Here is a 27,278-nt window from a genome sequence, read left to right as displayed (position 1 = left end):
GTCCGCGCTTACGCGGTTATTGGAGAGAAATTTGCCATATCCTACATACTGTCACTGCTATGCCGGTGCCAGAGGAGGCGCTGTATTGTTTGGTGGGACACCGTAAAAGTCAAACTCCATAAGGCTCAATTGAAATTCTTAGACCTGGATCTATTATTGGCAATTAGAGCTTTAACAATGCGATGGAAGTCCCCCAGATCACCTGGAGTAGCTGTGTGGCAAGCTGACCTGTTGAGATGGGGCAGGGCGGAAGGGACAACCTTACGCCGGGAGGAGGAGAAAGGACGGCGGAAGTATCCAATTGCACAAGACTGGGAACTTATGTTGTTAGAATTGGAAAAGATGGAACTGGGGCTCTCGCAGGTTGATGGGTTGTAAGTAGGAGACTTATTTGTGAGTGTCGGAGCGAGTAGCGTGTGGGCACAGAATCACATAAATACGATGGTGGTCCCTGAAGTGTTTTTACGCAACATTTAAAGTTAGCCCGTTATCCACAACACAAAGTGTTGCCCGTTGAGATTGGTGTGCCAGGAGACGTACAGGTTGAGGGGTGAAGGGGGGAGGACGGGTTACGGGCTTAATCTCTTACACGATTTGCAAAATATGGCTTTTGTATAATAATATGTTGCATAATAATGACTTTCTAATTGAGGTTTTCTTGCACGCTTTGTACCAAGAATATAGATTCCTTTTCCTTTTCCTGATTATTTCAGACAATGTAAGCGTGAAGCCGAACTATGTAAGCCGGTTTGGGAATAGTAGGGGCGAAAAGTTAAAAAGACTGTATTTTGTAAATGATGACAATGCCAAGAAGTAGGTCCTTCTGCAGTCGCAAATAAAAAGTTTTTAAAAAAAAGATCAAAATGCCTCTGCCGTAATTTGAATAAACTGAAGAGTATGATTTTACGCACCATTGAGCTCGAAGACCGGAAGTGGTGCTGGTGGTCAGATACGTCTCCTGTAGGAAACACATCTATTCCCTGTCGGGCCAGGTAAGTGTGTACTAGTCGGGACTTGCAGTGGTCGTTGAGACTCCACATGTTCTAGATTTGTGTGTTAGGCCATAGCGTCAGGATGTTAATGCAGTTGTCCCATTGTCGTGTGGAGCGTGATTGTGTGTGGTGTTGCACTATTGTGTAGGTGGTTTAAGATTCCTGTAGCAACAATACTGTGCGGCACCAAAAGCAAAATATGTAGGACAACAAAATCCTGCAAAAAAAGGCAACCCCCCAAAAGCACCAGCACACCAATCTTGCAACTTTGCTCTGTGAGGGTAAAATCCAGGAAGGAGAAAACGTTTCCATGGTGTCTGATTTCTTCCAGCTCTCTTGCTTTCCTCAGAATTTGGCCCAATCACTGAGTTTTCTGCACTCCACGGAGCTCACAGAGTGCAGAAAACTCTGCGCCATGTAGTGCAGCAGAGTTTTTTTCCCCGCTCACCAACAGAAAGAATTTCTACCTGAGCGGCAGGAAGATCAGTGCGAGCAGTAGAATGTGCCGCACTTCGCCGCTTGCAGAACTCCACTGAGTTTTGTCACTTAGCGGAGTTCTGGGTAGAGGAACTCCACAAACTCTGCCCAGACCTGCTCAGAATCACATTGCAGTCCAAGGTAGTTTAGCAGGGGAGCTATTATGGGGCGGCAGCGGTCTTGGTCCAAGTGAGCTGTGCGCCCATTCCACTATGAAAACTGCAGACAAGTCAGTTCCAAAGAGCTTGCGCAGCAGGGTCTCAACGTAGTCCTCCATCCTGCATATCGCGGTGGATTCCAGGACCCCTATGATGCGAAGGTTGTTTCTTCTGAAGTCATACCAGGCCCTTGTTTTTTTGCTTTGATGAGCTAGAGTACCATATCGATTTTCAGCAGCCGGTATCTGCCTTCAGTCTGCATCCGACACCCTGTACTCCATTTGGTTTATTCGGGCTACATGTGTGTCAACGTGCTGCTTTACTTGGTCCAGGTGGGTCGCAAGATGGCCCAGCTTGGTTTTGACCTCCAGACCTTAGTCTGTGTGACCTGTTCCACAGCCTCTTGGGTCAGCTCCCCCCGTCAGGCACATCGCCTGCCCTAGAATGAAAGCTTTGTTTGTTTGGCGTCTGATTTGCCCATTGTTACAGGTGATGTACAGAGTGGCGAGACGCGGGAGCTCCAGCAACGAGATTGGGAGCAGTGCACCTGCTCAGAGTATAGTCTCCGCCTCTCTCGATCCACCAAGGCTGAGAGGAGGGTTTCAAGTGGATCGGGTGCGGCCCCTCAGGTCACACACAGGCAGGGGGTCTCTCCCAAATCAATTATCATTCTATTGATTCTTTGGGGTGACAGTTATTCAAGTGAAGTTGTTGTGTAAAGCAGCAGGGCGCACCGACCGGTTGCTGTTGCCACTGCCGTACCTGGCCCGTGTGTCCAATGTGTACACTGTGTTTATTACAATGTCTTGACTACTGACACTGGACAGCAACTCAGCGTGCGGCCAAACGCAGTGGGGACGTGAAGGGGGGGTTTGAAGGGACTCCACTCCCGGATCCTCAATTGGGGGTTACCCTCAGTACTCCGCAGAGCCCCTCAGCCCACCCCCCACTGAGCACCCAGTCTCCAGCGCGGCTCAAACTCGGCAGCGGCAGTTCTCGTCACATGGCAGCCCTAGCACTCAGTTTGCCGGATCCTTAGCTCCTCCTCCTCCTCAACGCAGCAGCCCAGCGCCATCTGCTGGCAGTCGGTCGCAAAATACCGTCTGCTTCACTCACCACAGCGATGGGCAACAGGCACTTCTCCAACGAGTCTGTGCAGTCTCCCAACTGTGGGTCTCGGCATGGTCCCACCTTTCAGGCCGCGGGTTGGTCATCTTTGTATGCAGTCGCTATTACGCTAATTCATGGCACCCAGATCCGCTTTTCTGGGTCCACAGGTTTTCATAGCCGTGTCTGACCTCGCTGTTAATGTGAAGTGCACAGAGGGGAGGCTGCTTACGGATCTCTGCCGACTCTGGCTCCAGCCGCGGTCCCCTCGTCGTCCCGCACCATAAGCACGCAGGCCGACATCACTCGCAGGTCAGTACAATCTCCTCCCTGTACGCAGCCGGTGGCCAGCTTCTTCGGGTTTTGTGGGCGCTCCAGGGAAGCAGGGGCAGTGTCACTGCTCCAAGGCCTGTCTAAAGCCCCCCCCCCCCCCCCACCTCCCCCAGATGTCGGATTAGGCGCAGCGCACTCAAGGGCTGCCATCTTGCAGCCGGCGAAGTCATGCACCCAAAACCTCCACAATGTGTTTTGGGTTCTTCCCGTCGTTGAACTTGGCCCACCCACACACGTGTGGTAGCATTTTAAATCGGGAGGCCTGAGGGAATGCTGGTTGATTTGCCCCCAAGGGGTGCAAAAATAGCCAAAATGTGGCCAAATAAAAGGGGAGCCCGCCAAAAGGTGCCACTCCACTTAGGGTGACCAACTGGCATTGGTGCAAATTCAGGACGGTGAGTGTAAAAATTCAGGACAAAGGGTCAAAATTCAGGACACAAATTCAGGACAGGAGGTCAAAATTCAGGACAAAACTTCAGGACAATTGGATACGTTTTACAGACACATCAGAGGTCGCGCAATGGTATATAAGTAAGACCAGCCATATCCAAACATATTCAACCATTTGCAAACCTATCCATCATGTATCCTTCCATTTATCCTTTCACTCATCCATCCCTTCATCCATCATTTATCCATCCATCCACCCTTTCACCCTAGACATCTGTACACTCCTCCATCCACTCTTCTACCCATCCATTCATTCACTCATCCATCCATCCAGCCATTTACCCTTTCACCCATCCAGCCATCCTTTCTCTTACTCATCCATCCACCCAGTCACTCATCCTTCCACCCATCCACCCTTTGTCATCCAACATCCTCCCTTTCTCTCTCCATCGTTCCTTTCACTTAGCAATCCTTCCTTCCATCCATCCATCCATCCATCCACCCACCCATCCATCTACTCATCCACTCATGAATCCATCCATTGACCCTATCACTCATCCATCCTTTCTCTCATCCATTTATCCTTTTACTCCTTCACTCATCTATTCATCCTTTAGTCCATCTACCCTCCCTTTCACTCACTCATCCATCCTTACATCCACCCTTTCACTCATCTGTCCATCCATTCACCCTTGCACTTATCAATTCATCAATCCATCCACCTTTTCACTCATCCATCCTTTCACTCATCCATCCTTTTACCCATCCAGCTACCCTTCCACCCATACATCCAGCTATTTACCTTTTCTCCCTTCCATCCTTCCACCACTCACTCATCAATCCATCCATCCATCCATCCATCCATCCATCCATCCATCCATCCATCCTATTTTATTATCCATCTATTCAATCTTTCATTCATTCATCCATGCACCCTTTCACTAATTCATCCAGCCATCCACCCATCCCTTCACTTACTCACTCGCCCACCTTTTCATATTCATTTTGAGCTGAGCATTTTTGAGCTGCAGAAGCCATTCCTGGACTGGGACAGAAGCCACCCAGGGCAGAGACAGGATCCACCACAGGTGGGGGGGGGGGGGGGGGGGGGGGGGACAGGAGCGATCACTGGGGGGAGGGGGGTGGGAAGGAGGGGGACCAGGATCCACCAGGGTGGGCACAGGGGTGGGCATGCAGTATCCTAGTATCATTTTGGTCTCTTCCATGGTGGGGTAGGGCTCCTCACCCCCTCCTGGACAAGACAACGAGAAGTCAGTCTCTCATTCCAAAATGTTACTTTTACCAGCCCCCTCTGTGATGTACAGTACTGAAAGGAGATACTCCGAGAGAACTGATTTAACTGATTGTCCTCCTTACTTTGTTAATCAGTGTGGGTGCGATTGTGCCATTTCTTTATTTTATTACATTAAAGACTGCATGTTTTAACCCCTTAAGTGCTGCTGACGGCCAATGGTCGTCAGCAGCGCTACCTCCCCAGTGCTGCGCACGACCATTGAACGTCCATTCAGCACTAGTTCTAATGGACAGCGCAGCACTGGGGAGAAATGTTCACACGCAGCTAAGGTGTTAAGAATCGAGGTTTGTTTACAATTTAGTGACAGTTATTAAGCTCTGTGCTGTGATGAGAACCACGTGTTGCCTCGGTGTAATCCAGACCGGTTGTAGGATGTTTGGGGCCCTGGGCAGAAAGAGAATGTCTCACACAAATTGCAGATATAAGACGCATTCAGGGCTGTTTGCATCTCAATAGATGCCCTTGCTCCTGAAGCTGCAGCCCCTCCCTCTCAGCCACCTTCAAGCACCTCTTAACAGCTCATCAAGGGCTGGAGGTGTGAGGGGTGGGGGCTGCAGCTTCAAGAGCAGGGGCATCTATTCAGATGCAAACAGCCCTGAATGCGTCATGTCACGACAAGAAGGGAGGTGAGTGGAAGCTGTGCCTGCTTTAGGGATGTGTGACCGTGCCCGGTTAAAATTACGGACAAATGGCGTCCGTTAAAGAATTCTTCACGGACAACGGACAGACGGTCGAAATTACGGACTGTCCGTGAAATTTACGGACGGTTGGTCACCCTATTGTTGCACAAATAGTTATCTCTGGTGTCTAGTGGGTTTCTGCCTCCCTTGGGAGCTGATCTTTGTAAAAATATGACTAATCTGCCCCCAAGGAAAGCAGGGGGGAGGTGTAACAGCCAATCTTTTCTAATATATAGAAATGGTGCTCCGAATACCCCAAAAAATCCCTGGTGGCCAAGTGGGTCAATTCCTGCTGAGCAATTGCAGCCCAACCACGACCCTGCAGCCGGAATACACTGCAAAGAGACATCGGGTAAAGGAAAAGCTTGAACCCTCCCCCAGAAAAGAAACTCTAAACATGCTGGAAGCAAACAGCTTCCAGCGCGTCTCTCCAGTGGGGGCTTGTAGATGGGAGGGCCAAACGGGGAGCGCCAGCACTTCCCCTGTGGGTGGGTGCCAGTACCGAACGATTACATCCGAAGCATGCGAGAACCACGTCTAAGGACAGAACCCTTAGCACCCAAGGGGTTACGGTGAAGAGTGCTTCCTGAGCTGCATTCTGATTGGCTGGAGTTTGGTGCTTCTCAAATGATGAGGACTGGTTAGCAATACCACTGTTCTGAGCTTTGTTGATCTATGCTTTTCCTTTAAACTGCTCACTATACTTATTGTGGGGCTCCCACCTAGACGACGTAGAAAATTCAAGTATATAAATCAATGAAAGATTCAGTACTGGAGAACACTCCGTTTTGCGCAGCCCACATTTTACTCAGATATCATTACAGTTTTTATGATAAAACACAATGTCAGACAATATGGTACTTTGCTCATCCAGCACTGGCATTTAACTGAAGTCTGGATGTCCTTGTGGGCAAAAGAATGTATAAAATGTAATAAAGCAGTCAACCAAGAGGGAAGAGTGTACAGGCTTGGCACCTCATGAAGGGGATGACTTTTCTTGGCACTTCCCTAACAAAGAACAGAATCGGTGCCAGAAGTAAAGCCTGGCCACTGACTGGGGATTAAGTAAACAAGACAAATAAACCAACCCTCTGTTGCCCTGAAAAAGTAATATTCATCAGATAATTCATGCCATTTACTACTGCATTGTGGAAGGAAAGGCATGTTAAGCCTCCACTAATACCGTTAGACTATGTTGCACAATTAATAAGGCTTTTCCATCAGAGCAATTTCTGGGGGTGATCTCGGATACATCAGGTTAGAAAATTGGACTTTTGAGTAAACCCCTGGACATTTAAGGATGATGAATGCATATGGATGATGATACGTGTACAGACAATGGGAAAACACAAGCTGGGTAACCCCTGTTTTAGCTAGTGTTTTATCCTGCTAGACATTCCTATTCTTGGAATGCGTAAATCCTGAGTTCACAGACACTGCCTGCTACAAGTCACATATGTCTGAAAGGGAGGAAATGTGGTCAGGACTCATCGCTCCTGCCTCTCAAGTGTCTAAGTTTTGAACTTGATGATATTATGGTGAATAAAGCCTACTATGAAATATATTGGTGATTGACATTACGGAGGTTGACAGGATGCTTTGAAATACTTTTGAAGTAACGGATTGTGACATTTTCAATCGTGTTGCTTTTACTTTGTGATGAAGTGTCCTCTTGACTGATATGGCAAAATGACAGCACGGGCATCATCAGCCGCGGCCCATGCAGGTAAGAGAGGTGGGGCCGGGGGCCCTTCCCGCTACCACCTGCACGAGCCGCGGCTGGGTATCATACATACACTGCTGGAGTGTACATAATATGAACTATGAAATGAACGGCAATCCCGACAAAAAACAAGTGAAACAAATACTGCACTTGCCAGCACAGCGGTGACTAGAAGCAGTCAAGTGCACAATGGTGTAATTTTAGTGTCCACATTTATTGTGATTGTGCTTTTTTTTTTTAGGTCCTTTATATTGCAAGTAATTCTGTCCGCTTCTTCCAGATATAGCTTACCTGGGTCATCTTGTCCACAGACACCGGAATGCCATCAATATTTAGTGGTGGCAGCTCTGGGTTCATCTCTTGTGGTGCAGGGGCATGTTCAGCTAAGGCAGACTCCAGATCTTCCAGGATCATGCTCTTGTATTTACGCACCTGTGGAGAGAAGGGTAAGCCAACATAAACAAGGTGAGATGCAGTAAGAGATGGCGAGTGCTAGGTAACCGAAACAGACTCTAGGGAATTTAAGAGGAAGAACCAGCAAACAGTGTCACAGCTGGAAGATGGAAATAAGCTGCTGCTTTCTATTTCCACCCTTCAACGGACAACCAATGAAAAGATGATGAAACTTTTAGCAATATCATTTAGCATCCAAATGAGGAAGGTAGGATAAGGCTAAAGAAACAAAGTACGCTTCATTTTTTAATCGGATACATAGTACAGAGGCTATGGGTCCTTCTAGTCAATGAACACATCCCAGATGGGGAACAAAATTATGATAAAGCGACAAATTTACGCAAACAAGAGCATGTGTGTTGAAGATGACCCGATATCGATTCAATTATGCTGCTACAGCTTGTAATAATGACGCATCCTGGTATATATTACTCCTTGATGATAGCTGGGCTATCTGAATGAGAGTTCCATACACATAGAACATGGGCAAAGCACTTCAGACTAGGCCCAACTTCTTCAGAATTGGTATACTCCCTCTTAGGGAAGCAAATTACAAGACAGACAAGTGTACTACGCTCCCTCACAGACTCCACTGCTCCAATTTTGACTGGCAGCCCTATTTCAGAGTAATTTAAATGGCAGCTATAAGCCAGATGTCGACAGCCATGGGACCTATCTCCAAGAGCTGCATAAAATTACGCGCTGAGTGTCTGTTTTTGGTTTTGTATTTGAGGTGTCTACGGTTCATGTATATACCGTGGAATTTCATATTAATACATTAACTTCAGAAACAGCAAGTCGTTATCAGCAAGGCAATATGCACTCATCGTTTCAGAATTGTGATTTCTGCATTTACTGCATTAACAAAAAAAAGCAAAAAAAATAAGCCGCCTCAAACGCAAAATTGGCGCTCGGCTCTCCACTGAGACAGCGTTGCTTTCCATAATAGGGCCCTAAACGACCATAAACAGAACACATATGCCGGTGGCTATTCTCCATGTATAGGACTGAAGAATACAAAGGTCAAACAGAATAATAAAAGAACTGCAGAACGAATTACGTTAAGGTGATTCTATGGCAAAATGAACATGGCCAATACCGACGTCTGCTCACGGACACAAAATATGTAGAGTAGTGGATCCATGCATACAAGTTACAAAACTGTCTATTTTACCAAGCAAACCGAATTCCTCTGAAATCTCTTGAATCTATCGAAAATAAAAAAGACATTATCCCCAAGATTTTAATCATACTTCACACTAAGAATAGAAGATCAATCTTGACACGACAAATGTGACATTGACTGGATCAAAATAAACTGAAAATCAAAAGCAGACATCCCAATGCATAAACCTTAAATACCGACGATTACCAAAAACACAGTAAACAAAGCTCTTAGGCTTTCTCTCATCACCAATTAGCTGAAATATCACCACCTGGTGGTAAGGAGCAGATTCACTTTCAAAGCCATACAAAATTGCAAACGCGAAGATTCCACATATCAACTCCTGCCTATTGACCCTCTGGCCGGGCTCACCGGGCATTAAATTACACCCAGCCTTGGATGCCTTCGAAAAATTTTAAGCACCAATGTTTCGATATATTGTTTTGGGTGAGCTAGTGATAACATTCCATGCCAAAAAGTTTGGGGGACATTCAACTGTTGGTTTTCTAAATACCGTCATGCTTAACCTTCCGAGAACAAACAGCTTTCGGGACAATGAATACATTTTAAAAATCTATGTAGGTGGGTGGGGTGGCAAGCAAAATGTTAGTGATTTACTGTTTTCAATTCGACAAGCCAAATTTCAGACCAACAGGTCCAATGGGATTGTTGAGTGTACTCGGGGAGAAGGAAAGAATCCTGGATGAGAGCATTATTCGTTATTTCCTTGAAGCGAGTGAATATATATGGAAAAGTAACCCCGCCGTATATTATAAGGTCAGTGAAGTCTGTTCTGTCAATATAAAGAGAAAGAACGCCTAAGGCACAGTTCTTTTGGAAAGTCAAGGGACTACGAGGTGACTTGCAATATCCTCATAATGCACGGCAGAGTACTCAATTCCTTATATTGTCACACCATCACTCTTTCCCCAAACTGCTTACATCTTTAGTGTTTTCTTCTTTCATGTTAATGAGATCGAATGTTTGCAGAAATTAGGAAAATGTACTGCAAAATAAAACCTGAACGCGCAGAGGTTTGTTGAAAAAAGATATCTGAATCTGTTAAATGTGTGAGACTTATTAAAATAACGTCTTAACTCAGAAATAAATATGCAGACAATCTTTCCTATAATTCCCTAGACCACACAAAAAATTAACATATCCTAAACATCCTTTTCTCTGATCAGGGTCCATTTAGTAAAACAGATCAGAAGAAGCAAAAGCCAGGTTTCTTTTTTGCAGTTTAACCCCTTGAGCTCCAAGTCAATCGCGGGCACAACCTACTAGGCACTATTGACGTGGCGGTCACATCTCAGCATCTGGCACTGGGGCAGCAGCTGTTTTGGACTGATATCGTGCCCACCTCAAGCCCCCCAACCCCCTCCCCCATCTCACCCTCCTGGGTTTGGAGCTGGAGTCCATCCTGCTCCAGCTCATGTGTGCATGACTGTCCTGCAACGGACACATACAGCCTTTCTGCCTCTACCCACCATTTCCTCTTCCCGAAACGTGGAGAAAATACCATCTTCATGCCCCCTTAAGAATCCTTCATCCGCGAGCACAAAGTGAATAGCCCACTACCGGGCAGGTAGCGGGAGGAACTGGCCTGGCAGTTCGAGCTGGACTGTTCCCATGAGGAACAGGATCAAGTCTGAATTGCATATGGCTAGGTCCAAACTGGGGAGGCTTAGTGAGCAGAAGAACGATGATGGATTAAATCCAGATGTTACTGGGGGTCAGTGTCTGAAAAGTTTCAGCATTCCGTCCATCATGTTTGCTGGATAGAGGGAACAGCCCACTAGACATCAGGGATTTCAAAATGGCAGCAAAAAACAAAAAGAATGGGGAGTACAATGATTTGTAAGCTTTGTGTGCCCTGAGTTGACAGGGTATGCCCAGACGTGGGTCCCTTGCTCACTCTACCACTGGATTCAAGATAGCCTGGCTGATGAGGATTATGAATCCGAAACCGGTCCCAGGATGCTAGTTTCCTGTCCAGGGAAGACATGGCTTGGCAGTTCGGGCTGGACTGTTCCCATGAGGCACAGGGTCAGACTGATTTGCATATGGCCATATCTGCTCAAGCACTCCGTCCATCATCCCCTTTGGTATCGCTTTGGAAAAAAAATCAAAGCGTCCTTCCAAATAAGAAGAGCAGGAATCTAATTTATTTTAGACAGATATGAATCAATTTGACTGAGTGACATCTGCCATACAAATCAGATCAACAGGTTTACCATTCCTGACAAATGCCACAAACCAAAAGGCACTCAGAGAGAGTTGGGCAGACCACTATTTGGTTAAAAAACTATACATTTTGAAAGATGATACTTGAGGGAAAACTCTTGTGCCCGACCATAAACCATGGGTACTTTCAAAATTATTAGAAGAGCATGCAGTTCCTTGAAAATGTAGAGAAGAAAAGTAGAGGACTGGTCGGTGTAAGTTAATGTCCAAAAGGGAGAGAGGGTGTCTGGGTGTCTCCAGCTTTAGAAACTAGGGCCCTCACACACCCGGCTGGGTGTCGTGCTTCATCATAAAACAATGTCTTGGAAAGGGTATTATTTAAAAGTCAAATTTAAGTAGCACAATTAATTGCGGAGAGTTCAATCAAAATGGGAGAAAATCAGGGAGACTTTTTGTGAAATAAATTGCATTTTAGTAAATAAACATGTTTGACATATTAAACTTCATTTGTATAAGCACATGGGAAGATGGCACTGCGTTACATTGAATAGGATGTCACCTATAAGATGCTGTGCACACGTGCTCGTGAAGGATAGTGACAGTGCCAATGACACACGAGGTGGTATGTACAGCGATAGTGTAGTGCTGGGGATAAAAGGGTAGGAGTAGTTTCTGTCCTGTAACTCCAGTTCTGTAGTAGGGGTATCTCTGTTATAGTCATAATCTAGTGAATAGTCCCGCCCATGTGCGTGGACCCCGGCAATCAAAAATAATCTCTTAAGTTGTCAAAATCATGCAGGAACTGCAAGGACACTTAAGAGAGAATTTAAAGACAAATAATGCAGCCTATATCCACAGGCTACACTGTCCAGTACTTCAACTAGAAATTCCACCAAAAATCACCACACACAGCCCAGCCTGCCAGTTTCTACCATAGAGAAACCTGCCTCCCCCAGTCCAAGACTCAGGAATGATAGAGAGGAAGGTAGGGACAGACAAGCCCCATAGGCTGCCATTATGTGGCTTAAATAGGATACTGTGCCTTTAAGAGAACTTTCCAGACTTCTCCCAGTATCCCAGAATGCATAGCAGGTCCAACTTACTTTCAGTTCTTTTTGAAGGCGTATAAAACGCCAGACCTGCAGCATTGTTTACATGAAGAATTCTCCACCGGGGAGGAGGGAGGGCGCTTATGACTATAACAGAGATACCCCTACTACAGAACTGGAGTTACAGGACAGAAACTACTCCTTCTGTAGTAGGGGATCTCTGTGTATAGTCATAATCTAGTGAATAGAATGGCAAGCCCATCCCCACAACTAAGCGGCGGTGGAGAATAAATACATAATGCCACTATTGTGCGAACAAATTCCGCAGCGAAGCCTGTCCAACCTGAGCGTCTGCCCTGGCGTCAGTGTCCAGGCAGTAATGCTTAGCAAAGGTATGAACCGACTTCCAAGTGGCTGCCTTGCAGATTTCAGCAATCGGCACGTTACGGAGCAGAGCCGTCGTGGCAGCTTTGCCCCTGGTGGAATGAGCCTTAGGCTTACCTCCTAAGGTCTTATTAGCTTTCTGATAACACAATTGTATGCAGGACACAATCCACCTAGAGATGGACTGCTTAGAGGTCGCAAGACCTGTCCTGACCGATCCATAATTGATAAACAACTGGTCAGACCTACGGATATCTTTGGTTTTATCTAGATAAAATTTCAACACCCTCCTAACATCCAGAGAATGGAGAGACCTCTCCGCTGGGGATGAAGGGTTCTGAAAGAACGTAGGTAAAGTTATAGTCTGGTTGACATGAAAGTCAGAAATAACCTTGGGAAGAAATTTAGGGCGAGTACGCATAACAACCTTAGCAGCATGAAATACAGTATAAGGTTCATTACAACACAACGCCTGAATTTCACTCACCCTGCGGGCCGATGTAATGGCCACGAGGAACGCCGCCTTCCAGGACAGGTGCTGCAACGAAGCCTTATGAATAGGTTCAAAAGGTTCCTTCATCAATCTGGACAGCACCACATTCAATTCCCATGAAGGCGAGGGAAGCCTGACAGGAGGGAATACTTTCTTCAATCCTTCCAGAAAATCTTTGATCACGGGGATCTGGAAAAAGGAAGTCTGTGAAGGGCATTTCCTGTAGGCAGTCAATGCAGCCAGATGAACCTTAATGGAATGCACATTAAGGCCAGACTGCGCCAAATGTAAAAGGTAAGGAAGGATGACATCTTCCTTACAGGTCGTAGGATCATGGTTCTTAGACTGGCACCAGATACAAAACCTCTTCCACTTGTAAGCGTATGAAGTCCGAGTGGAAGGTCTCTTGGACTCCTTCAGTATGTCCATGCAATCGTCGGGCAGATTCAGATGGCCATATTGCACTATCTCAGGAGCCATGCCGCCAAACTCAAAGACGAGAGGTTGGGGTGTAACATCCGTCCCCCGAACTTCGTGAGAAGGTCCGGCCTGCACGGCAACCGGATGTGAGGAAGGAGAGACCGGTGAAGTAGGTCCGTGAACCACCACTGCCTGGGCCACTCCGGGGCGATGAGTATCATCCGAGCCCTGGACCGGGCTAGCTTGATGAGCACCGCCAGAATCAGGGGAATGGGAGGAAAGGCGTACAGAAAGCTGTTCGTACAGTCGATCCATAACACATTCCCCAGCGTCCCTTGCTGGAAGTACCTGGAGGCGAAGTCTCTGCACTTGCTGTTTTCGGCGGTGGCGAACAAATCTACGTCTGGAGTTCCCCACCTTGCGAAGACTTCTCCTAGTACTTCGTCGTTTATGACCCATTCGTGGTTTTCCTGAAGCAGTCTGCTCAGTGCGTCTGCCTGAACATTCTGCACACCTGGAAGATGGGTGGCCGTTATCGTCAGTCCTCTGGCTAGGAGCCAGTGCCAGATCGCTTGCGCCTCCTGCGACAGAGTGCGCGATCTCGAGCCCCCCTGCTTGTTGAGGTAATACATTGTGGTGGTATTGTCCGTCTGTACAAGCAGAGAGTTGGTCTGGAAGGACGGAAGAAAGGCCTTCAGCGCCAAGTGAACAGCCCTGAGTTCCAGGAAATTGATGTGATACGTGGCCTCCATCGGTGACCACGTGCCTTGAATCTGTAGAGTCCCGGAGTGCGCTCCCCATCCCAGAAGAGACGCATCCGTCACGACAGTCTGCGTGGGAATGTCCTTGTGAAAGGGAACCCCTCTGAGGAGATTCTCCGCCGAACACCACCACATCAGGGACTGAAGAGCATGCAGCGACAGGCGAATCTTGTCTTCCCAAGATCCTTTCCTCTGATCCCACTGATCCTCCAAGCACTCCTGCAACGGTCTCATGTGCAGCCGTGCGTGCGGCGTCAGGAAGATACAAGAGGCCATCGATCCCAGTAGAGAAGACACCGTCCTCACTGTTGTAGATGGAGTCGTCATAAGAGCCTGAGCCTTCCGAAGGAGTGATAATCGTCGCTCTTCCGAAGGAGACACGCTTGCTGACAGCGTATTGATGGAGGCTCCCAAGTACTGTATGCACTGGACCGGAGTCGGGACAGACTTGGCCATGTTGATGTGCAACCCCAGCTTGTTCAAGAGAACGCACGTCTTCTGGAAGTGTGCTCGCGCTTCCGAGAAGGAGGATGCCTTGATCAGCCAATCGTCCAAGTACGGGTAGACGAACACCTTGTTCTTCCTCAGGTGTGCCGCTACCACCGCCATGCACTTCGAGAATGTCCTTGGCGCAGACTTCAGTCCGAATGGGAGTACTGTGTATTGATAGTGATCGGTGCCGACTTGGAACCGCAGGAACTTCCTGTGTTTGTGTGCAATGGGCACATGGAAGTAAGCATCCTGTAGGTCTATAGCGCAAAGCCAGTCTCCCTGTTGCAACTGAGGGTAGATCTGGTGCAACGACAGCATGCGGAACTTTTCTCTGCGAATCCACTTGTTTGCCTGTCGCAAATCCAGAATGGGCCTGAACTCGTTCTTGTCCTTCTTGCGAACCAGAAAGAACCGAGAGTACAGACCTCTTCCTCTCTGAGACAGAGGTACGTCCTCTATCGCCCTTTTCCTCAACAGGATATCCGCCTCCGCCTGAAGCTCGCGCAGCTGAAACTGCGAGCTGACCGGGGGAATCGCTGGAGGAGGGCTGGTGAACCGAAGACTGTATCCATTGCAAACAATATTCAGCACCCACTTGTCCTGAGTAATTTTTCTCCACTCTGCCAGAAAAAGTTGGATGCTTCCCCCTACCGGAGTGGGTAACGGATCCTGGGGAAGTAAGTTCCTAGGGCCTAGGCCCCGCCTGGCCCTTGGGCGCCGAAGCCGACTGCTGGCCTCCTCTGCCCTTCTGCCGCTTCTGGAACGGCTTACGGAACGGCTGCTGCTGTTGCGAGTGCCCCGAAGCCTGTCCCCGTCCTCGGCCTTGCCCTCCGAACCGCCGTTGGAAAGGGCGGTACTGCTTCTTGGTTTCCTTGGGCTTTTCCAGGCCCACCGCCGTCAGCGTTTCGGCCTCCGCCTTCATGCGGGCCATTTCATCATCTGCGTGCTTCCCGAAGAGGGTCTCCCCGGAAAACGGCAGATTGGCCACCCTCTGCTGCGCGTCCGGTTTCAGGGACGTCAGTCGTAGCCAGGCGTGGCGCCGTTGGTTGATCCCGTGGCAGAACCCGTGAGCAGCCAACAGGGAAGAGTCCGCAGCCGCGCTGATTATCTGGTTGGCCACCAGCATCCCCTCACTCAGGACCTCCATGAAGTCTTCACGCTGCTCCCGAGGTAGATGCTCCGCAAAGCGCTCGAAGGAGTCCCAGAGGGCGCGGTCGTAACGCCCCAACAGAGCCGTGGCACTTGCCGCTTTCATGGATGTCGCGGAAGTCCCACAGATTTTTCGCCCCGCCGAGTCCATCCACCTAGACTCCTTGTCCGGGGGAACCGTGGAGGTCGGAGTGGTGGAGTGCTGCTTGCGGGCCGCCGTGACGATGACGGAGTCAGGCGGAGGCTCCGCTCTCAAGAAGGCCGGATCCGAGTCGGGAGCCCGGTATTTCTTTAGTAGTCTGGACGGGGCCGCTCTCGTCACAGCCGGGGTGAGAATCAGCGCCATAGCCGGTTCTTCCAAGCCCGGCACCAAGGGCAGGAGGGGACGAGACATGTGCCTCTGATGTAGAGTCTCGAAAATGACGGACGTCTTCGGAGTAGGCACTGTCAGTGTAATGCCTAGCTTTGCCGCGCCCCTCAACAGGACGTCTTGAAAGGCAACCAGGTCATCTATCGGGGACACTCTGGTGTCCGGTGACCCCGACAGCGTAGGTGAATAGTCCCTGGTCCCAGACGATCTCGTGCGAGAGCGAGATTCGCGCCTCCTATGGCGGTGTCTCGACCTCGTGGAAGATCTGCGCCTAGAGCGAGAACGAGACCTGCCAGCTCGAGGGCGCTCCTTCGGTTTGCGAGGAGGGGTCTTCCGTGGCTTCTCACGGGGACTCTTCGGATCCTCCCGGGGCTTCGGTTTCGGGGTCCCCTTGGGAGGAGCAGGCAGTGACGGCAGTGAAGTGGACCTCGGCGGAGGAACCACCGGCTGCGGGGTGGGCCCATGCGGTGGGACCGGAGGTGGAGCAGGATCCCCCGTAGGAAGTGGTGGTATGGGCGGAGGGTCCTCCTTCGGTACGGGTGGAGGAGTAGGAGTCCTGGGTCGAGATGGAGTGTACACTTCCGAGTACACCGAGCCCGGTGACCCTTTAGGGGACGGGTGCGGAGATCCATCCCCATCCGCAGGCGACCTCTTCCTCTTGCGTCCACTGGAAGCGGCGTGACTCCTGGGGCTAGAGCCCCCTCTGCGTCGTTTGGGAGAGGGTGACCTACTCCTCGACGCTGACCGCTGTCTGCTGGACGCAGAACGACGCTTTTCCGGCGTCGAACAGCGCTTCCTGGACTCCGGCGTCGAACGTCGTCCCCTCGACGTCGACCCTCTCATCCTCGGCGTCGAACGTCGACTCCTCGACGTCGATCTCCTCTTGCGCGACCTCTCACGTCGCCCTCTCGATGTCGGGCGGTCCGCCCTCGACGTCGATCGTTGTCGTCGTCTTGATGTCCCCGACGTCAAGGAGCCCCTCGACGTCGATCGGCGGTGTCGCCTCGACGACGATCGGCGGTGTCGCCTCGACGACGACCGACGGTGTCGCCTCGACGGCGAGCGTCGGTGTCGCCTCGACGGCGAGCGTCGGTGCCGCTTCGACGGCGAGCGCCGATACACGTCCCTGCACCTTCGGCGTCGGTATGAAGACCTCGACGTCGACGAAGACGATGACGTCGACGGCGGCTTCGACGTCGGCTTCTCCTTCGCCGTCGAGCCGTCACGCCGTCTCGACCCGGAGCCCCGGGGAGACGGGGAGCACGCCGTCGTCATCCCTCTCGACGCCGTCGAAGCCCTCTACGTCGACGGAGAATGGGATCGTTGGCTGGACTTCCTGCCCCCGGGGAGCCCCCCAGGGGCCTCAGCAGAGGGATCCCTCCCAGGCTGCCCAGACCCACCTGCAGCACGTTGGCGCCTATCCTCCAGGCCAGCCAGCCTGATCTTCAATCTGTCCCTGAGGGTCCTAGCAGAAAGTTGCTGGCAGATAACACACTCCTCAGGGCCATGATCTTCTGGAAGGCACACGATGCAGACATCATGGGGGTCGCTTTTGGCCTTCTTCCTCTCACATGCTGGGCACTTAACAAAAAGGCCAGGCATTTCGGAGCCCCAAAACGCCTAAAAAACAGCACAAAAGTGAGAAGAGAACACCAAGCAGTAACTACAACACTTTTAAAAGTCAAAAAGTGCAAAAACGAATTCAATAAACCCTTGAAAAAGGGAGAGCTCAATGCCAGGGTCCTGTAAGCAGGAGCCGGAAAAAAGAACTGAAAGTAAGTTGGACCTGCTATGCATTCTGGGATACTGGGAGAAGTCTGGAAAGTTCTCTTAAAGGCACAGTATCCTATTTAAGCCACATAATGGCAGCCTATGGGGCTTGTCTGTCCCTACCTTCCTCTCTATCATTCCTGAGTCTTGGACTGGGGGAGGCAGGTTTCTCTATGGTAGAAACTGGCAGGCTGGGCTGTGTGTGGTGATTTTTGGTGGAATTTCTAGTTGAAGTACTGGACAGTGTAGCCTGTGGATATAGGCTGCATTATTTGTCTTTAAATTCTCTCTTAAGTGTCCTTGCAGTTCCTGCATGATTTTGACAACTTAAGAGATTATTTTTGATTGCCGGGGTCCACGCACATGGGCGGGACTATTCACTAGATTATGACTATACACAGAGATCCCCTACTACAGAACATACATTTCTATATATGTGATCGTTTCATGGTGGACCAAGAGGGATTGGTTAGGCAGCTAGGAAATTTGTTAGGCAGGTGTTTCTTGCTTCATGTTGGGGTGCTGTCCCAGCTGCGGAGACGTTGCTCCGAGGCCTCCACCTACCAATCAGTTGAGTCCAATCTGAAGTTAAAGGAGGCCAGTTCCAGCCTCATGAACGTAACCTGCACTGCCTCTGTCTCTTCATAAATGGAGCCAAACCTCACTTTGATGGAGGTAAGTTCTTTCAACAGCGTGTCCAAGGCATACCTTTTTTTGTTTGTTTAGGCCCAGTATCTGCGCATATACTTCCTGTTTATTGCAGCAGTGTATGACCTTTGGCTAGAGTGAAGGAGAAGGTCTTTTCCACATATCAGTACGAGATCATTGCAGCATGCAAATTTATTCTCAGTACCTGCACATTTCGGACAGGTTGTGTGAAGTGGATAACACTTTCCGTGCAGTGTGACCTCTAGCAGTCTGTCGAGGGCAGCATACTGATGCACAGGCAAGGCAAGTCTAAGTATAGTATACGGGGAGTCCCCAAGCTCATCGGACAATAAGACTGCTTATCAGTTCAAGAAGGTTGGCTTGCTGTGTCATTCCTTCCTCCATACCTAGGCCAACATAGGGTAATAGTGGAGCGCAAAATAGAGGGCAGTTAGAAGATACCAACTGCAGCTCGTCCCCCTTATGTCACTGTCAAAACAGAAGACTCATGCCATTGGCAATTCTCAGCTGCAATCTGCGACACCACTCCCCACCACAGAAAGCTCCCCATGTCTTATTCTGCCTGCTGAGTCCCAACACTACAGATGTTTCAAGGCTGCGAGGTGCTATCACTGCCATGCTCCATACAGTCCATCTCATGCCCAGGGCAGGGTGTGCAGCTTGGTCGATGCCAGCACGCTAGCCATGTACCCAAGTCACAGTGAAGGGATCAGCACTAGATGTCGCCACCTGATTCAGTCCATGAAGCAGAGCTTTTCATGAGTAGTTTTCATCACTTGCCTAGCTCTGAAAATTGCAAACATAACTAATATTTTTGGTGTCCCTGGCATCCACAGAACATCAGGGTCAGGTGTGTTTCAATGTCAGATTAGTTCACGGGGGGTAGGTTTACAGGATTTCTAGTGAATACTGGGCATGTCCCACCACCTCCATTGTGCTATCCGTTTTAAATACTAAATGGTTAACCTGATCTTGCACTTTGAAACTGTATATATAAATCATCTATAATCCTATTTTTGTCCAGATGAATGCTTGTGACCCATAGGAATCAGAATATAAGTGCAGAAACAGGTCAGCAGAGCAGGATATTATGGGCTTGTAGTTAATCTCTTGTTTTTTTTACATTGGGTAAAGAGTTATTAAAAGTTGACAGCCATACTCTCAAAAATTTTAGCTCAGTGTTTCTGTTTAGCAGCTTTGATCTACCCTTGGAAAGAAACTGTTATGAAGGGCATTAGTGGTATAGTAGGATCAACTGAATATTAGAAACATCCCATTGGGATACCTATTTCACTGTTCTTTACCTTCCACTTTTTACAACATTCAGTGGAATGAACTAGAGGGCGACGCATACCACTTTGCATGGGTAAGAGATCAATATCCTTGTAACATTCAAAACATTTAACCATACACAACACCTTACAGTTTCTTTGGAACTGTGCAGCCATAAAGATTAGCGCCAGTGGTATGTATATATGCTGTAAGCAAGAGATGTCTCTCTTTAAAGTTCCTATTGTCTGTCACCTTATGTTCTGACTGCCCTTCCGAGCACACCAGATGCAGAATCTCTTCCAAATGAATGCACATACCGGTCTGGTGGATACCTATAATGAACACATTCAGAAGCCGTGCAGCAAAGTTCAGCAGTAGGAAGCACAGAAATAAGAAACACTGGGCTTCCAATAATCTGTGTCTCGTGAGATGATCTTCTACTGGTGTGTTGGCCCTAACCTTTGACTGGGGTGGGTGGCTCACGCTATGAAAAAAAAAATGTGCCTATTAAGGGTTTTGGAATATTCCTGGCAAGCGTGGTCGATGTGGCATGTCCATCAGTGCTAAACAGTATTACCATTGCTTTAAATGTCCTATACCCTTGGCTAGCATTATGCCCTTTCAGAGCAAAAATTGACAGGAACTCACTTTTTGATGTCCATGTGCCCATAAATGACAATGCACCTTCAGGGTGAATTGTTCCATAGACGCTGACCGCATTGTCGGCTTGTCCTTACTTTATTCAGCCATCTCTCTCTCTTATTACGAGGGCTACATTGCTGCACCAGTTGATAGCTTCTTAAATATCGAGGCTATTGGCGCCTAATTACAGAGGCTGAGCAAATCGATTCTGATTTTGTTATATTCTCTGACAAAGAAAAAGGCATATATGTGATGTCCTGAGGATGAACCTGTATTTACAATTGGTTCGAAACGTCGTCGACTGTACCACACTATATGCAGTTGAAATGTACTAATGTATACCGGCAATAGTGTGTTTGTATCATTGTCTGATTGTGAATTGACTACACAGACTGTCTTTGTTGCCTGGTTTGTTTTTCTTTAGTGTGTCAGTTGACATCGGCTGGTGTCCTGCTGTAACACTTTTTAAAAATCTTTTCTAAAAATTGTTTATTACAAAATAAATCTGTCCGGCTGGACTAAGAATATAGCGTCTATTTAGCCTATATTTACTTGATATAATCGCTTTGTCTAGGGACCACTGTCCTGTTTATAAATGCACCTTCTGATGGCAATACAACCAACATTAGATAACTGCTTTACATAATCATCTTCTTCGAGGTGTCAATGGTTACCCTCCCTGTACTTTTGTCAGAATGCCCCTCCCCCCCAAAAAGATCAGTACAAATCAAGAGGTCAAATGGCAGTTCAAATATAGCATATATGGAAAATAAGCGGTCAGAATCTTTTTGAACAAAACATTGCCTGAACCGTCTTCTGCAGCTGGACGGTAAATAGACTTTCCTGAAGTTACAAAGCAGTTGTTCATGTTTATGCAGTCGTTAACACCATCTTCTGAGTTTACTTTGTTCTTAAGAACATGCATTAAAGTTATTTGATCACCCATTTACATATCAGTCAAGTAATCTTTGTACTATTGCTAAAACGGGGAGGGGAGAATGATGTTAAAAGAGACTGCTTTAAAAAGAAAAATCCAAAGTGTTTTGTGATCCTGCGGCTAAGCAGTAATGGAGAACCATGAGCTCCACATAAATGTCAACTCACCCTTCTTTCCACCGGTCAGAGGAAAATGTCCTTGTAGACAGACTTCACATCCGCTATGAATGTGATATTCTATTAAGATAAATTACTGACTGTAATAACTCCTGTTCTCTTAGCTCTCCAGTCCTAATTAGAGATATACTCCAACCACTATCTTCTCTGGTATACATCTTGGAGCTTTTGTCTTGCCCAGCTTAAAAAAAAAAAGAAAATGTGAAGTCTGAGGACGCCAGCAGGCATTTAGTGGGTCAGTCGAGTCAGTTAAGGATATAAGGACTGCTCAAGAGTGCAGAGTTCTCATGGGTGCAGAGTACAGGATATTGGGCATTCCTGACATAATGACTACTCAAGGGTGCAGTCACCTGCATTAAATGAAGCAGCGGATGAAAACTAATCTCAAAGAGATCGACATAAAACAGCACAGTAGGAGAGGGTTAATAGAGGAACTGATGCCATCATCCAGGAAGAAAACTGTATGGATCTTTCAGACTATTTACAAAGGACATGGACTCATGCGGTCACTGCAACAAACACTGACAATGACCAGCAACAAGGGTACCTATTCCCCTTTTATGCCCAGTCCACTAGTCTCTGGCCAGCTAGCTATCAATTGCACTAACACGTTGGTAAGGGTGGTGCTGGTTTCTCTTCCTGAGTTACACACAGTCGGAATAACCATCCAGGAGCATAACAGGCAAAAGATTCCTTGCTCAAGTGTCACAATCAGTAAAGTGGGATTCCAGGGGTCTACAAGAAAACTTGTAAGAATTCTTGAAACTTCAGACAGAGTAGGTCCCAAGTTACCATGATGTCTGAACTTGGACTGCGATGTACGACAATCGTGCAATTAAGTATCTTCACAGAACTTCATAATGGCTTCAATTATTTTAAATGAAAAGAGCCCCTCCACCAGGATACAATAATCTCTCTTCAGTCAGACAATGACATGTTTACATCCTTTGTGTATTTCCTGTTTGTAAATGGTTTCATTAGAACATGGTATCGTAGGTTACAAATACATTAGGAATCAACATGCTCCATTTATTCAGTAAGCTTTCGGAGTACCTTTACAACAGTGATCTGACCTGACCTGACCCTCATGGGCAAAGGATTTGTCTAACAGTCCTACTAATATTCTGAGGAGAAGGCAGTTTTCACCATTTGCTTCAAAATGTTCCCGGCTGCCTCCCCATTAGAATACAAAATGAGACCAGCAGATGTGCACTACACACACCTTTGCAACTAGACTGCTGCACAGGAATAGAAAGAAAAGACTGTTCGCGATTCTTATCTGGTGGGAGTACACCAAATATAGTGGTTTAACAAAAAGAACTGAATGTTCACCAGCTAGTCTAGATAGAACAATACAAAAACAAACACAAGCGACTCAGAAAAGTACACTGTAAATGGGGGACAAATTGTGCTTTAGACTCGATATAAAATGGCAAGAGCACTAAAAAATGAAGAAGAAAAAAAGCGTGCTCAACCACAATAAGACGCATTAAAAAAAAACAGGAGGACAACAATGTTTTGGCACCTTGTTGTAGACTACACCATCAAATCACATCTATATAGTGGAAGGAAAAAGCAAATAAAAGCTTGGATATGTAAACCTCTGCTTCAACATCGGGTTTACACTCATTACACACCGTTTTCAGAACCTTCCAAGAAGGAACATTATCGGAAAAAATGGCAGAAGACAAATTCTCCCTAGACAGCACACCAGCCAGCTGGGGTTGCGGTGCAATAAACCACTTTATTGCATCAGAATCCTAAGGACACACAGGCGCAGTTTTCATTCTTCACCTGCACAAATGACATTGCGCGACACAAGTGACACCTATTGGGCAGTTTATGAAGGAAGCATTGCAGGTTAATTCTTCCTACAAGGTCAACTGAGCCTTTCACCATTTCAAATCTGCTAAAATGAATATGGCGAACTAAGATCATTTTAGCACCTATACAAAGGGCAACAGAACTACCAAGTTTGTGATGTCTGCTACGTGCACATCTAGTGAGCAGAGTCCAGGAAGTGGTAAGGAGACAGACTAGTGCTGTCTCTTCCCAAGACAAAAAGTTGTTTAAAAAACGATTTTCACTTTGTGTTTACTGTCTATGCCTGTGCTGGTTACAGTTAAAAATTGTAGTTTTAGCCTGCCTGTAATTGCATATTTTATCACCTGTGTTGTGTTTTACATGTGTGGTTTTCCCTGCCCATGATTGCCTTCAATTAGTGTGTTGAATTGTGTGATTTGCAGTCCAACCTCTGTAGTTTGTCCCTCTCCCTTGGTGACAAATCTGTTTTCCCTCCAAATTTCTCCTTTGCTCTGTGCATAAACAGTGCACCCCCAGCCACCATTTTGTGTTCACAAGCCAGTGAGGCCAGCCCCCTGCCCCACCCCCCTCCCCCCACCTCCCAGCAACAGGGATTTTCTACATCAGAGGGTGCTTCTGTGAGCTGTTTAAACTGTATTTACTGGGGCCTGACTGTATGTATATGTTTAGTGGAATGAGGTCTAGAATAGGCCGTAGAGAGCCATCCTTCTTTGGGATAAGAAAGTATAGGGAGTAAACTCCCTTGTTTTGTTGGTGCAGAGGAACTGGTTCTATTGCACTTTTTTCTAGCAAGGATATTACTTCTTGCTTTAGCAGTGATAGATGCTCTTGTGACATTGGACGCTGTTTGGGTGGTATGTTTGGGAGGTTAGATGTTCGTTCTAGACAGTAACCTGATTGAATAATTTGTCTGATGTGATGTTGGTCCAGGCAGGAAGGAATTCTTGTAGACTTCCCCCCCACAGGAGTGGAATGGTGGGGGGGGGAGCAGAGGAAAGTCATTGGGCTGGTTTTGCCCCTGTCCTTGTTGTTACCCCTATAACCCCCTCTTTGGTAGCCCTTAGTGAATGTGGATTGACTAGGGGTTTTATAGGAAGTGGTGGGGCTATCGAATGCGTAGCCTCTTGTGTTGCCTCTATATGATGAGCGACTAATAGAACGTCTAGGAGCTTGCATTGCAAGGCTCCCATAGATTTGGCTGTGTCAGTGTCTTTTTTCATTTTCTCTAAACATACATCGACATTAGGGCCAAATAGGTGTTTCTCATCAAACGGCTGATTGAGGATGGAATTTTGAACTTCAGGTTTGAAACCTGAAATACGGAGCCAGGCATGCCTACGCAGAAGGACACTAGTATTAATTGCCCTTGAGGCAGTATCTGCGGCATCTAGGGCACAATGAATGGAAGTATTGGTGATATTTTTACCTTCCTGTATGAGTTTATTGGCCCGGTTGTTATATCTATCTGGTAGATGCTGCATTATGGATTCTAGTTCATCATAATTTGCCCTGTCATATCTTGCCAATAGCGCTTGAGTATTGGCAATGCGCCATACGTTAGCTGCCTGTGACGCTGTGCGCTTACCAGAGGAGTCAAGGAGTTTAGATTCCTTATCTGGTGGTGAGGCCTCACCTGATGTTTGTGAATTAGCACGTTTACGTGCATCATAAAAGAATCTAGTGGTGCTGGACCTCTAATGTAAACTGGATCTGTAGGGGCAGCTTTGTATTTTTTCTCAATGCGAGGGTTGAGGACCCGACCCCTGACAGGATCTTTAAATACCTCTGTTGCGTGCTTAATACCCCTTTAAGCATTGGCAAAATGGCAGTGGACCTTTGTGTATTATCAAAAGTGTCCAATAGGAAATCTTCCTCCACAGTATCGGTGTGCAAGTCAACCCCATGATACTGGGCAGCTCTCAGGACAAGTAGGTTAAAACCTATAGTGTCCTCTGGTGGGGAAGGCTGGAGGGATATACATCGTCTTGGGGGACGTAAGGCACATCAGGGGTGTTCTAATCATCCCATGGATTAGGTGATTGAGGGGGGACTATTGGTCCCTACTGGGTCATGTGCACCCCCACCTGTGTCATCAGAGTCTGTATCTACACCATCATCTGGATTAGTGGATGGTGTAGGCGAATGATGTGGTGGAGGAGGAATAGTATGGGGAGGTGGTGGAGAAGGGACCCTTAATGGAGAGGTTGCAATGTCTCTTCTTTGGAGGAGGAGGAGGTGCAGGCGCCTCTAGTGGTCTCTTCTGGGAGCTAAGAGCTAGTTGGCCAGTCTTAGTATCCTTTACAAGAGTCTTTGGAGTAGGATCTGGTGTAAAAAGCTCTTCTGTGTAGGGTAGATCCTTCGTCGTTGAAGTTTTCGGTTCCGGAGGTTTTTTCGGCACCGACTCAGTAGCTGGTCTAGTCTTTTGGCTTAGAAGTATGACCTTTCGAAATGTCTTATGGGAACGTGTTTTTTCGGTTCCGGGTGATTTTTTGGCTCCGAAGTGTGAGTCGGGACCTTTAGGTGTTTTTCTACTCAGCTCTTAGTGCGGTTTTGGAATAGATGAGCTGATGCCAGTCTTCGGCGCCGAGTGCTTAGGTGTCGGAGCAACGGTCGGCGTGGTTGAGGAAGATGTCTTCTTCTTCGGTGTCGGTATGGGATCGGCACCAGGAATAGGCTGACTCGAGCCAGAGCCGCCTGAAGGCTTAGTAGTCTTCTTTTCCGGGCCCGAAGGCAGGGCGTGGGAAGCAGTCTCTCGGTGTGCGCCCGAAGGTGAGAGTGTGACCAAAGCCTTTTTTGAGGGTGTCGAGAACGGGTTGCGGTCTTACTTACGACCTGTTGAGCTGGAGTGATGTCCTCGACATCTGAGTCTTCAGCATCAGAGGAGCTGCCACTTTCTTCGGCCCGCTGGTGTTCTGGCACGTCGACGCCCTCTTCAAAGATGTCGTCGATCGAAGCTGACAAGCGAGCCATAGTTCTTCGAGCTCATCGATTCCGAATTGTCTTTTTGGAGCGGAAAGAGGGACAAGCGGAACAGTCTTTGGCCTCGTGCTCCGGTGAGAGGCAAAGGTTGCACACCTCATGTAGATCTGTGTGGGGAAACTTCGACCCACATCGAGGACACTTCTTGAATGGCGTCCTTTCCATGAGCCAGAGAGTAAGGCCCAGGTAGGCCCGAAGGCCTTAGTCAACGACTGGAATCGAAGACTTCGAAGTGGTGAAGAATCGCGTCGATGGGGAGCACGATCAAAACAATACCGTCGAACTGGGTGAGGATTGTGCGCCGAAGGAAATTCAGTTCCAAACCGGAGCGCAGGAAACACATCCCAGCCCGATGGCGGAAAAAAACAATCTGAGGATGGAGCAGATGCCCATGCGCAATGTGGTCCAAAGGAGGAGTCACCTATCTTGCGACTTCCAAAGAACTTCTCAGGACAAAAACAAACTACAAACATCCGGGCCCAACACTAGGTGGCGATCTATGCACAGTGTGTAATCTGCAGCTCATATGTCTCGAACATAAGATTTATAGAGCACATGGTTGCCCAAGCAACGGGGCTTCCCACAGAACACAAGTACCATACACCAAAGAAAGAAGAAATTAAAAGGGAACAGCAAAAAATCATTAGAGGAAAAGAGCCGGGTTTTGATATTTTTTCTGAAGCAGAGAAGGTTCTTTGTGTTCCTTAGCCTAAAGGGCAAACTGTTCCAAAGGGCTGGGGCTAAGACTTGGAAGTAGCAGCCTCCGGATCATTTCCTTTGGAACCGCGGAATGACCGCCATGCTTAACTTGGCTAAAAGAAGCACTGTTAGGAAGGTGGGGTTGCATATAATCAGCAAGGATAGGCGCACACAAAGCCTTCATAATCTTATGTGCCGTATGGAGGACTTAA

The 27,278-nt window shown here is 47.8% G+C and overlaps 1 protein-coding gene across 1 annotated transcript in view; it reads right to left on the bottom strand.

The window, feature by feature from the left end:
• NRF1 (nuclear respiratory factor 1) overlaps positions 1-27,278 on the bottom strand; it is a 525,835-nt gene that overhangs the window by 352,948 nt on the left and 145,609 nt on the right. The window contains exon 5 of the mRNA XM_086918900.1: positions 7,467-7,607. Coding sequence (XP_086775026.1) covers positions 7,467-7,607 — 141 coding nt within the window. The remainder of the gene's footprint in view (positions 1-7,466; positions 7,608-27,278) is intronic.

This window comes from Lissotriton vulgaris, chromosome 1_1 (genome assembly GCF_964263255.1).
Source record: "Lissotriton vulgaris chromosome 1_1, aLisVul1.2, whole genome shotgun sequence".
In the NCBI taxonomy this organism is placed as follows: Eukaryota; Metazoa; Chordata; class Amphibia; order Caudata; family Salamandridae; genus Lissotriton; species Lissotriton vulgaris.
This window is presented reverse-complemented; position numbering and strand designations above follow the sequence as displayed.